This window comes from Eleutherodactylus coqui, chromosome 3 (assembly GCF_035609145.1).
Source record: "Eleutherodactylus coqui strain aEleCoq1 chromosome 3, aEleCoq1.hap1, whole genome shotgun sequence".
Lineage (NCBI taxonomy): Eukaryota > Metazoa > Chordata > Amphibia > Anura > Eleutherodactylidae > Eleutherodactylus > Eleutherodactylus coqui.
In genome coordinates, this window is record NC_089839.1 from 11,478,523 (window position 1) to 11,492,560 (window position 14,038).

The window sequence follows — 14,038 nt, forward strand, 5'->3', positions numbered from 1 at the left end:
GTGAGGTCAAAGTACATAATAGAATACCCCACTATTAAAAATGGCACATGGTAGGTGGGGGCCCTGTTGCAAATTTTGCAAATTGACCCAAAAGCTTCACGTTACACCTTTAATCCCAGCAGAATCTGCCCTCCTGTATTTCAGAGGACTATATCCAGCATTTCCCTGCCATGCAGCAATCATCTACATATCTGTAATTGTTAACGATGGGCTCAGCTGTGAGTCATTAACAGAACAGCTGCATTCAATCCAGTAAAACAGATTGCTGGAGGGTAAAACGCTGATTTTAATCCACTATTGCCGAAAGCCCATTGTTCCCCTTATTAAATGCCCCCTACAGTCTACCAGCATGGCATCCAGTCCGGATCAGATCCTCCGATGACGGGGGCCATATTGGCAGGCATTTAACACACCGCCCATAGCTTGTGCCATCAGTGTCGGGGTAATAACTGCCCAGGAGTTTAGTAGTTTTTAGACACTTCACCACGGATGGGGGGGGGGGGGGGGGGGACAGTATCTTACTACATTACATGATTAGAGTCCACCAGTGTCGGCCTTTGATTCAATGGCACCGGATGTGAGATATATTTGCCCCCCCCAGTCATAAACAACACTATATATATATATATGATACTGATAGGCAGCCTCCCTGTACACCCCTTGTGCAGAAAGCAGCAGGATAGCGGCATACCCACCCCAGAACACGAATATCGCACTACTATGACGTCTCAGTGAAATCCTTCTTGTCTGATCATGTATCGGCACACATTTTAACATAATGTCCTTGTTCTTACCTTGGCTGCAACCTGTAAGAAGAAAGAACATAAGACAATTAATCCTTCCTCCAGTTATGGACAAACTTCTCAAAGGTTCGGTTGGCTGGTTGGCTGCAGCTCTGTGCAGTTGGAATAAGTTTGAACACAACGGGAAATGCATTAAAAACCCTCCAACTAGTATTGAACGCCGTCTAAGAGCCCTGAAAGGGTGGTGTGTCCTCCTGAAGCAGGTGGCTCAGTGGTTAGTAGTGTTGTCTTGCAGTGCTGCGGTTTGAGGTTCATATCTGACCAAAGACATCATCTGTATGGAGTTTTAAAGAGTGTTCAGATTTAAAGCAAAGACCACAGCGCTGCGCAGCAACATTACTGACCACCGAGCCACCATTACTCCAGAGAAGACAGCCACCACCATCTCTAGGCTCGTAAACAGTCTTCAATACTAGGTGTACGTATTTTTATGAATTCTCAGTCAGCTGAAAAAGGCAACTTGAGGGCGGCTTCAGACGACTGTATATCAGCCGGGCGTGAAAACCAGGCCGATATACGGTCGTCTGAATAAGCCCTGAGGTTCGTGTTCTCAACAAACCGAACTTTAAGCAAATGTCAACCTGAAACTCTACGAGTTCACTTCACTCAAAACTAAACTTCCTTCGTACTAATCTACAGCAGTACATACATATAAAGATTACATAAGAGCACATGGGGTGCGGTATTATAGTAGTTATATTCTTGTACATAGGGGGCAGTATTATAGTAGTTATATTCTTGTACACAGGAGCAGTATTATAGTAGTTATATTCTTGTACATAGGGGGTAGTATTATAGTAGTTATATTCTTGTACATAGAGGGCAGTATTATAGTAGTTATATTCTTGTACATAGGAGCAGTATTATAGTAGTTATATTCTTGTACCTAGGGGCAGTATTATAGTAGTTATATTCTTGTACACGGTAGCAGTATTATATTAGTTATATTCTTGTACATAGGAGCAGTATTATAGTAGTTATATTCTTGTACATAGGGGTAGTATTATAGTAGTTATATTCTTGTACCTAGGGGCAGTATTATAGTAGTTATATTCTTGTACACGGTAGCAGTATTATATTAGTTATATTCTTGTACATAGGAGCAGTATTATAGTAGTTATATTCTTGTACACAGGGGGCAGTATTATAGTAGTTATATACTTGTACATAGGGGGCAGTATTATAGTAGTTATATTCTTGTACATAGGGGGCAGTATTATAGTAGTTATATTCTTGTACATAGGAGGCAGTATTATAGTAGTTATATTCTTGTACATAGGGGGCAGTATTATAGTAGTTATATTCTTGTACATAGGGGGCAGTATTATAGTAGTTATATTCTTGTACATAGGAGGCAGTATTATAGTAGTTATATTCTTGTACATAGGAGGCAGTATTATAGTAGTTATATTCTTGTACATAGGGGGCAGTATTATACTAGTTATATTCTTGTACATAGGAGGCAGTATTATAGTTGTTATATTCTTGTACATAGGGGGCAGTATTATAGTAGTTATATTCTTGTACATAGGAGGCAGTATTATAGTAGTTATATTCTTGTACATAGGAGGCAGTATTATAGTTGTTATATTCTTGTACATAGGGGGCAGTATTATAGTAGTTATATTCTTGTACATAGGAGGCAGTATTATAGTAGTTATATTCTTGTACATAGGAGGCAGTATTAGGCCCTAGTCAGACGGGCGATTTTTCGCGCGATTTGCGCATGCGCATGCGTCCGGCGATTTTTAAAAACCATTGCTTTGTAATGGTATTGGACACATGAGCGCTTTTTATGCGCTCGTCCGATAAATTATAGAACAAAAAATCGCAGATCGCACCTATCTGCGATCTGCGATTCCTGTTCTCTTCTCTATATGCGCTCAATGGGGCCGGCGGCAGCAGCGCCGACCCCATTGAGAACATATAGAAGACAAATCATTCTTCTCTGCCACAGCTGTAACAGCTGTGGCAGAGAAGAACGATGTTTGCCCATTGAATTCAATGGAGCGGCAATACAGCCGCTCCATTGAAAGCAATGGGCTGCCGGCGTGCGCGGGGTGAATTGTCGGGAAGGGGTTAAATATATAAACCCTTCCCTGCAATTCATCCTAAAATGTGTTAAAATAAAAAAAAATTGTATACTCACCTTTCCGCTGCAGCCGGAGTCCAGCCGCGGCCGCTGTCAGTTCTCCTGAACTGCTTCTCGGCACTATTCAGCCGGCGGGGCTTTAAAATCCCCGCCTGCTGAACGATCTGCCTCTGATTGGTCACAGCCCTGACCAATCAGAGGCTGAAAACACTCACACACCCATTCATGAATTCATGAATGGGTGAGTGACTGCTGCCTCTCAGCGCTGAGCCAATCAGGGGCAGGTCTGACTCACATCCATTCATGAATTCATGAATGGGTGTGAGTGAGGCATGCCTCTGATTGGCTCAGCGCTGAGCCAATCAGGGGGCAGGTCTGACTCACACCCCCTTCACACCCACTGCAGGACGGCCACGCGGAGCTCTGGCTGCCGGCAGAAGGTGAGTATACAATTTTTTTTTATTTTAACACATTTTAGGATGGATTGCAGGGAAGGGCTTATATATTTAAGCCCTTACCGACAATTCATCCCGGGCTCGCCCGCAGCGCATTGCTTTCAATGGAGACGGCTGTATTGCCGTCTCCATTGAATGCAATGCGTTGGACAGCTCCGGCCGTTTCTAATGAAACGCGGCTAGGAGCAGATTTTCGGGCGATTTGCGGGCAACTTGTGCGCACCGGTCACGCGATTTGCGGATGCGCATCCGTCATGCGATCCGCAAATCGCGCGAAAAATCGCCCGTCTGACTAGGGCCTTATAGTAGTTATATTCTTGTACATAGGAGCAGTATTATAGTAGTTATATTCTTGTACATAGGGGGCAGTATTATAGTAGTTATATTCTTGTACATAGGAGCAGTATTATAGTAGTTATATTCTTGTACATAGGAGTAATATTATAGTAGTTATATTCTTGCACATAGGGGGCAGTATTATAGTAGTTATATTCTTGTACATAGGAGTAATATTATAGTAGTTATATTCTTGTAGATAGGGGACAGTATTATAGTAGTTATATTCTTGTACATAGGGGGCAGTATTATAGTAGTTATATTCTTGTACATAGGGGGCAGTATTATAGTAGTAATATTCTTGTACACGGCAGCAGTATTATATTAGTTATATTCTTGTACATAGGAGGCAGTATTATAGTAGCTCTATTCTTGTACATAGGAGGCAGTATTATAGTAGTTATATTCTTGTACATAGGAGTAATATTATAGTAGTTATATTCTTGTAGATAGGGGACAGTATTATAGTAGTTATATTCTTGTACATAGGGGGCAGTATTATAGTAGTTATATTCTTGTACATACAGGGGGCAGTATTATAGTAGTTATATTCTTGTACACGGCAGCAGTATTATATTAGTTATATTCTTGTACATAGGGGGCAGTATTATAGTAGTTCTATTCTTGTACATAGGGGGCTGTATTACAGTAGTTATATTCTTGTACATAGGAGGTAGTATTATAGTAGTTATATTCTTGTACATAGGGGCAGTATTATAGTAGTTATATTCTTGTACATATGAGGCAGTATTATAGTAGTTATATTCTTGTACATAGGAGTCAGTATTATAGTAGTTATATTCTTGTACACAGGAGTCAGTATTATAGTAGCTCTATTCATGTACATAGGAGGCAGTATTATAGTAGTTATATTCTTATACATAGGAGGCAGTATTATAGTAGTTATATTCTTGTACACAGGAGTCAGTATTATAGTAGCTCTATTCATGTACATAGGAGGCAGTATTATAGTAGTTATATTCTTATACATAGGAGGCAGTATTATAGTAGTTATATTCTTGTACACAGGAGTCAGTATTATAGTAGCTCTATTCATGTACATAGGAGGCAGTATTATAGTAGTTATATTCTTGTACATAGGGAGCAGTATTATAGTAGTTATATTCTTGTACATAGGGAGCACTATTATACTAGTTATATTCTTGTACATAGGAGGCAGTATTATAGTAGTTATAAGCTTGTACATAGGGAGCACTATTATAGTAGTTATATTCTTGTACATAGGAAGCAGTATTATAGTAGTTATATTCTTGTACATAGGGGGCAGTATTATAGTAGTTATATTCTTGTACATAGAGGGCAGTATTATAGTAGTTATATTCTTGTACATAGGGGGCAGTATTATAGTAGTTATAATCTTGTACATAGGAGCAGTATTATAGTAGTTATATTCATGTACATAGGAGCAGTATTATAGTAATTATATTCTTGTACATAGGGGGCAGTGTTATAGTAGTTATATTCTTGTACACAGGAGCAGTATTATAGTAGTTATATTCTTGTACATAGGAGTAATATTATAGTAGTTATATTCTTGTACATAGGAGGCAGTATTATAGTAGATATATTCTTGTACATAGGAGCAGTATTATAGTAGTTATATTCTTGTACATAGGGGGCAGTGTTATAGTAGTTATATTCTTGTACATAGGAGCAGTATTATAGTAGTTATATTCTTGTACATAGGGGTAGTATTATAGTAGTTATATTATTGTAGATAGGGGGCAGTATTATAGTAGTTATATTCTTGTACATAGGGGGCAGTATTGTAGTAGTTATATTCTTGTACATAGGGGGCAGTATTATAGTAGTTATATTCTTGTACATAGGAGTAATATTATAGTAGTTATATTCTTGTACATAGGGGGCAGTATTATAGTAGTTATATTCTTGTACACGGCAGCAGTATTATATTAGTTATATTCTTGTACATAGGGGCAGTATTATAGTAGTTATATTCTTGTACATAGGGGGCAGCATTATAGTAGTTATATTCTTGTACATAGGAGGCAGTATTATAGTAGTTATATTCTTGTACATAGAGGGCAGTATTATAGTAGTTATATCCTTGTACATAGGAGCGGTATTATAGTGGTTATATTCCTGTACATAGGGGGCAGTATTATAGTAGTTATATTCTTGTACATAGGGAGCAATATTATAATAGTTATATTCTTGTACATAGGGGGCAGTATTATAGTAGTTATATTCTTGTACATAGGGGGCAGTATTATAGTAGTTATATTCTTGTACATAGGAGGCAGTATTACAGTAGTTATATTATTGTACATAGGAGGCAGTATTATAGTAGTTATATTATTGTACATAGGAGGCAGCATTATAGTAGTTAAATTCTTGTAAATAGGAGGCAGTATTATAGTAGTTATATTATTGTACATAGAGAGCAGTATTATAGTAGTTATATTCTTGTACATAGGAGGCAGTATTATAGTAGTTATATTCTTGTACATAGGAGGCAGCATTATAGTAGTTATATTCTTGTATATAGGGGTCAGCATTATAGTAGTTATATTCTTGTACATAGGGGGCAGTACTATAGTAGTTATATTCTTGTACATAGGAGGCAGTATTACAATAGTTATATTATTGTACATAGAGTGCAGTATTATAGTAGTTATATTCTTGTACATAGGAGGCAGTATTATAGTAGTTATATTCTTGTACATAGGAGGCAGCATTATAGTAGTTCTATTCTTGTGCATAGGGAGCAGTATTATAGTAGTTCTATTCTTGTACATAGGAGGCAGTATTATAGTAGTTATATTCTTGTACATAGGGGCCAGTATTATAGTAGTTATATTCTTGTATATAGGGGTCAGCATTATAGTAGTTATATTCTTGTACATAGGGGGCAGTACTATAGTAGTTATATTCTTGTACATAGGGAGCAGTATTATAGTAGTTCTATTCTTGTACATAGGGGGCAGTTTTATAGTAGTTATATTATTGTACATAGGGAGCAGTATTATAGTAGTTATATTCTTGTACATAGGGGGCAGTATTATAGTAGTTATATTCTTGTAGATAGGGGGCTGTATTACAGTAGTTATATTCTTGTACATAGGGGGCAGTATTATAGTAATAATATTCTTGTACATAGGGGGCAGTATTATAGTAGATATATTATTGTACATAGGGGACAGTATTATAGTAGTTATATTCTTGTACATATGAAGCAGTATTATAGTAGTTATATTCTTGTACATATGGAGCAGTATTATAGTAGTAATATTCTTGTACATAGAAGGCAGTATTATAGTAGTTATATTCTTGTAGATAGGGGGCTCTATTACAGTAGTTATATTCTTGTACATAGGAGGCAGTATTATAGTAGTTATATTCTTGTACATAGGAGGCAGTATTATAGTAGTTATATTCTTGTACATGGGGGCAGTATTATAGTAGTTATATTCTTGTACATGGGGCAGTATTATAGTAGTTATATTCTTGTACATAGAGTGCAATATTATAGTAGTTATACTCCTGTACATAGGGGGCAGTATTATACTAGTTATATTCTTGCACATAGGAGGCAGTATTATAGTAGTTATATTCTTGTACATAGAGGGCAGTATTATAGTAGTTATATTCTTGTACATAGGGGGCAGTATTATAGTAGTTATATTCTTGAACAAAGGGGACAGTATTATAGTAGTTATATTCTTGTACATAGAATGCAGTATTATAGTAGTTATACTCCTGTACATAGGGGGCAGTTTTATAGTAGTTATATTATTGTACATAGGGAGCAGTATTATGGTAGTTCTATTCTTGTAGATAGGAGGCAGTATTATAGTAGTTCTATTCTTGTACATAGGAGGCAGTATTATAGTAGTTCTATTCTTGTACATAGGAGGCAGTATTATAGTAGTTCTATTCTTGTACATAGGAGGTAGTATTATAGTAGTTCTATTCTTGTACATAGGGGGCAGTATTATAGTAGTTATATTCTTGTACATTGGGGGCAGTATTATAATAGTTATATTCTTTTACATAGGAGGCAGTATTATAGTAGTTATATTCTTGTACATAGGAGGCAGTATTATAGTAGTTATATTCTTGTACATAGGAGGCAGTATTATAGTAATTATATTCTTGTAGATAGGGGCAGTATTATAGTAGTTATATTCTTGTAGATAGGGGGCTGCATTACAGTAGTTATATTCTTGTACATAGTAGGCGGTATTATAGTAGTTCTATTCTTGTACATAGTAGGCAGTATTATAGTAGTTATATTCTTGTAGATAGGGGGCTGTATTACAGTAGTTATAGTCTTGTACATAGTAGGCGGCATTACAGTAGCTCTATCCTTGTACATAGGAGGCAGTATTATAGTAGCTCTATTCATGTACATAGGAGGCAGTATTATAGTAGTTCTATTCTTGTACATGGGGAGCAGTATTATAGTAGTTATATTCTTGTACATAGGGGGCAGTATTATAGTAGTTATATTCTTGTACATGGGGAGCAGTATTATAGTAGTTATATTCTTGTACATAGGGGGCAGTATTATAGTAGTTATATTCTTGTACATGGGGAGCAGTATTATAGTAGTTATATTCTTGTGCACAGGGAGCAGTATTATAGTAGTTATATTCTTGTACATTGGAGGCAGTATTATAGTAGTTATATTCTTGTACATTGGGAGCAGTATTATAGTAGTTATATTCTCGTACATAGGGGCAGTATTATAGTAGTTATATTCTTGTACATAGGGGGGCAGTATTATAGTAGTTATATTCTTGTACATAGGGGGCAGTATTATAGTAGTTATATTCTTGTACATAGGGGTAGTATTATAGTAGTTATATTCTTGTACATAGGGGGCAGTATTATAGTAGTTATATTCTTGTACATAGGGGGCAGTATTATAGTAGTTATATTCTTGTACATAGGGGGCAGTATTATAGTAGTTATATTCTTGTACATAGGAGGCAGTATTATAGTAGTTATATTCTTGTACATAGGGGTAGTATTATAGTAGTTATATTCTTGTACATAGGGGGCAGTATTATAGTAGTTATATTCTTGTACATAGGGGGCAGTGTTGTAGTAGTTATATTCTTGTACATAGGGGCAGTATTATAGTAGTTATATTCTTGTACATAGGGGGCAGTATTATAGTAGTTATATTCTTGTACATAGGGGGCAGTATTATAGTAGTTATATTCTTGTACATAGAGGGCAGTATTATAGTAGTTATATTCTTGCACATAGGGGGCAGTATTATAGTAGTTATATTCTTGTACATAGGAGCAGTATTATAGTAGTTATATTCTTGTACATAGGAGCAGTATTATAGTAGTTATATTCTTGTACATAGGGGCAGTATTATAGTAGTTATATTCTTGTACATAGGGGGCAGTATTATAGTAGTTATATTCTTGTACATAGGGGGCAGTATTATAGTAGTTATATTCTTGTACATAGAGGGCAGTATTATAGTAGTTATATTCTTGCACATAGGGGGCAGTTTTATAGTAGTTATATTCTTGTACATAGAGGGCAGTATTATAGTAGTTATATTCTTGTACATAGGAGGCAGTATTATAGTAGTTATATTCTTGTACATAGGGGGCAGTATTTTAGTAGTTATATTCTTGTACATAGGGGGCTTGTATTGCTTGTCCATACCATGCAAAAGGCAAATCCAATAGGTAACCAATGTGGACTGTCCTTCCTTTCATTGCTGAGACTCTGCATAAGAGCCACGGTCACATTGTATCCCCTGTTGGTTCCTTGTTGTTCTGGAACTATGATCACATATTGTGGATTTTTCCAAATAGCCTCTGAATATAATAGAGAAAGGTTTAGTTATTAAAGATATTCCTGCAGATGCAACATACTGTAAGTACTGGCTGCAGTTCATTGGTGAAAAAACTAAAAAGGCCATTAAATTTATGATCTCTGGGACCCTTAGACCACCGGATCAAACATCCTTCCAGTTCACCACAGTATCTGATACAGCAATGTGTGCCCTCATATGGCAGTGTTGGGTACTGCGGCTCAGCTCTGCCCAGTTTAATGGGTTAAGCTGAAGTACAACACAATAGATAGTGACAAGTGGATGGATTCTCCTGCATCAGGCAGGGTGACCCCCATAATTCATACATACATGGTCCTTCATAGGAATAAGTCATCATGTAAAATCCTGGACAATCCCATTAAGTTCAGTAGGTTTAGTGTAGACAGGTAATGTATGACAAACCTGCAGAGTTCGCTCCACCAGCGGTGCTGCCCCTCACCCACTGGTTGTAGTAGTAGGTGGTGTCCCAGATGCACTGCGGGTTTCCAAAATCTAAGTAAGTCGGGGTGTGGTTACATATGTTCGCTTGGGCGTAATATTGTGTGAAATCTGGACAGGACATCCTGAGGACAAGAATACACATTAAAAAAGGACACCGAATATCTAACATGCCCAGATCAGACATCACTGTAAGGCAGCTGAGTGCAGCACAAGCTCTCCCCCACTGCTCTGTGTGCAATAGGAGACCAAACAGCCCCACCCCTCAAGAAAGCCACACCCCTTCAGCAATCTGCCAGCTGAAAATGGCGGAAATCAGAGTCAGTTTAACCCTGTGTTGTCTACAAGTGTTTTTCAGTTTGCTTCCTTATTGTGCTGAAATCTCCCTGACAAAATCCTGTAAGCAAGTTTATTTCCTGACTACTTTTTTCATTTTTCTCTAGATTTACTCTTCCTTTAAGCCCATGTTACTCAATTCATACCTTCCAACAGTCTAGGTTTTCATTGGACCGCAAAGAGGCGGGGCTTATTCAGATTTACATACAAAAAGTGTTTCTAGGGGCGGAGCCTAGAATATCCTTGATTAGGAATATCATTTGTGGGTTTTATATGGATTGGAAACCATCATTTGCCCACTGCAGACACTTGGAATCTTCTAATAGTATTTCACCAGAATACTGGCACCCAAAGTCACAGTTTTGACACAAGTCATGTTTTAATGTGAAAAGTTTGCAACTTTTACATCAGTCTTGTCACTTTTAAAAAACAATTTTTGTGGCTTAATAGCAGGGGGCGTGGCTTCAATGGCCAATCAGATTTGCTATAATTTATGCCAGAAAACTGGAATGAATTATTGCTGAAATCTACGCCAACTACGAGCTGGCATAGATTTCTTCTGTTGGCAAACTGGCCACCCGAGATGCGTACATTTTAGGATGTATGTGTCTTATAAAGGAGTTTTCGCCACTTTGACATTTAACCCCTATCCACTTGATAGAAGATTAATATCTATTTGTTGGGAGTGTGATGGAAGGGACCCTCGGGCATTTGGGGGAACCTAGGAACACAACTACCCTAGAGGGAACACTTGTGGCAAAATTACCACTGAAGAGGCAATTGGGGAGCACAGTTACCACTGTGGGGGCACTTACGGACACATTTACTACTGAGGGAGCACTTGGGGGTCCTTCTTAATATTTAAGAGACACTTGAGGGTACAATTATTGCTAAGGGGGTACATGTAGGCACAATTACTACTGGAAGAGCACTTGAAGGTATTATTACTATTAAATAGGCACCTGAGGCACTATGACTATTAAGGAAGAACTTGGGTTCACAATGACAGCTAAGGGGAAATTTTTTGTTTGGACAGCACTATTAATATTAAGGGGGCACTATCACTTTGTAGGGGTCACAATGATGGGCATCTTTGCATGGCGGGCCTCCATAATCCTGGCATATGAAACCTCAGTCTTAATAGATCAGCCGCTCCTTTGACTTGTCTGTTGGAGAAGCTACAATGCTGAGATATCGGCCCACCTTAAAGGGATATCCCAGTGTTAGACATCTTCTAGTGAATGCTATCCTTACTGCTGATGGACTTCTGTTAGAGGACAGAGAGAATGAAGGGTTCCTGCATCTTTTCTGCACCGTGCCGCTCTCGTCCGGGCAGAGAAGACCGTGGCTGTACCTACAGGCGCAGGGAAACTTCAGAAGGAGACCTTTTATTCTAGCGGTCAGTGGGGTCCCAACTGTCACATCCCATCAATCAACATTTAGGGCACATCCTAAAGATACATTGTCACTTGCTATGGCCGGAATATCCCTTTAAGCCCCAGAATCCAAAGTCTTTCTACCTGTGTCCCAAGTTATCCCATTAGTCAGAGCGGCGCATCCTTTATTTATCCACATCGATCTTCATTTGCCATTTTCCTGCACACTTTCCCGGCCCTTCGGAATCCCTTTATAGCTCATCCATCCTCCTATATGCTAATTACCCAACATAATGTAATGTAGTGAAGTCATTAATAAAAATCCTGAAAAGGACTGATCCCTGCGGCCGCCGCTCTTATATAAACTCTGTTACACGCAGTCCAATACTGCACATCAGGCCGTACGCTGGGGACCGCCACACGGTGGAGCAGGAGCAGGTTCACGATGGATAGGCCTTTTGATTGTAAGTCAAAGTGGCCCCTATGATGAATAATTGACTGCAGGCATTTTCAGTTTTGGCTGCATTATGGGTCACAATCATCTGGAGCAGCGCTCCAACCTGTTTGTTTGCATGGACTTGGTATACAACTCTTACAGGTTTTATGGCGCTCCGCCTGGTCATGGTATGATGAAAAGTTTTGTCGGCAATTAGCTTTGCGGCCCGAGCTCGGGTGGTGGTTAGGGCCACAGAACTGAGGCTCCAACTGATGGATGCTCCATATTGTGCCAGCTATTCGAGCTCCTTTTTGGAGTGGGAGGTGCGATATGAGACGGGTTCTCGTTCCATATTTCATTATCTGGATGACTTTCTTTTTGTTGGTCCAAAGGACGGCACGTTGTGTAGCTTCCTTCTGAACAGTATTCGTACTTTGGTGAAGCGCTTTGTGGTTCTTGAGGGCAAGATGGAGGGTCTCACAACGGTCTTGTCGATTCTGGGTGTTGAGATTGACTCTGATATACGTGTGGCCCTGGGTACATGTGTCCCTACGGGAGGCAGCGTGGTAAGTGCCACCGTGACCAATGTCCATCTTGCCCTCCCAGCTCCTCAACGTATGCCCTGTGATCTGGGTCACCCTACAGGACACTGCAGTTCCACAACTAAATTGACATAATGCTGAGCTGTTAGTGTACCCGGAGTGAAGACTAGAGGCGTCCGACTACCATACATTATGCCACGCCGCACCAAAATCCCAGGAGTAGGATTAGTGTGATGTTCCCTCATTAACGCCTCTTCTACAGACCAATGTCCGACTATCATTGCATCCAAAACAAAAAGCGTGACTAATCGCTGAAGAGGATAGACCTTGGTTCCAGCCTCCATTGCCGTCTTGCTTTGCACCACGATAGCCTGTAAGATCGATGGTGTGAGATCAATGGATCACCCGTCGCTGGACGTCCGGCTCATAGCCCAAGGTCATGCAAGCTCCTTCTGATGGTTTGTGTAGACCCTGCTCCACGCCCGAGGGTCGGGATGTGACGTCCAGTTCCACTTGCAGTACAGAATGGATCACTGCGCGCACAGGAGCTACAAATTACGCCTCTGCGTTAAGGGGTTAAGAGAAGTTGGGGGGCCCAAAGATAAACATTTGCACCCAGGCCCATGAGCCTTTAAGCTACGCCCCTGCATTCACCCATTGAATTCAGTACATTGCCGGAAGTACCAGCCAGGCCGTTGCAAAGTATACAGTGACAACAGCCTGACAAACAGCTGATTGGCGCCAATCGACTCGATCGAATAGTATGAGGATAGATCATCAAGAGTTCAAAGCTGCACAACCCCTTTAAATTCATTTTGAAGCTAAAAATAAATGAAAGGGGGCAAAAACTTTTTCCCAGCACTTCATAAAAGATGCCCTGATGTGAGGCGGTCAGTCCTCATCACAGGTTCCCTTTAATTCTGGTCAGTCCTCATCACAGGTTCCCTTTAATTCTGGTCAGTCCTCATCACAGGTTCCCTTTAATTCTGCGAGGGTTTTGTGATCATCCTCCTTTAATGAATACGAATGTGAATAAATATACCAAAATTCGCCGTCATTCCGGTCAACGTTCAGCCTTTTCCTTACGTCGGGCCGGACCCGCTCCCACTGAGGTGATCTGGAACAGAGAAGAGAAACATTTTGAGTGCCGAAAGAAGCTACTTTGGTAATCGGATTTTACAAAAACAGAAAACTAAAGGTCTGCTGTAACGTCTTGTACCACAAGGTGGCGCATTATCTTTCTGAACTCTGATTCCATACTTTATCTTTTTACAGTCTAGCGCACCAAGAGGTCAGATGTGGTACTGCAAGCGCTTCAGATAATATTAATTAGAATGAAATGACCTGATATGAAAATATTTGCATGGACTGAAGTC

General features: G+C 39.4%; 1 protein-coding gene across 1 annotated transcript in view; it reads right to left on the reverse strand.

Annotated features, from left to right (window-relative positions):
- Positions 1-14,038, reverse strand: part of LOC136620387 (calpain-13-like) — a 139,757-nt gene that overhangs the window by 29,502 nt on the left and 96,217 nt on the right. The window contains exons 9-12 of the mRNA XM_066595122.1: positions 13,705-13,779; positions 9,937-10,097; positions 9,363-9,517; positions 795-806 (exon numbers count right to left, since the gene is read on the reverse strand). Coding sequence (XP_066451219.1) covers positions 795-806; positions 9,363-9,517; positions 9,937-10,097; positions 13,705-13,779 — 403 coding nt within the window. The remainder of the gene's footprint in view (positions 1-794; positions 807-9,362; positions 9,518-9,936; positions 10,098-13,704; positions 13,780-14,038) is intronic.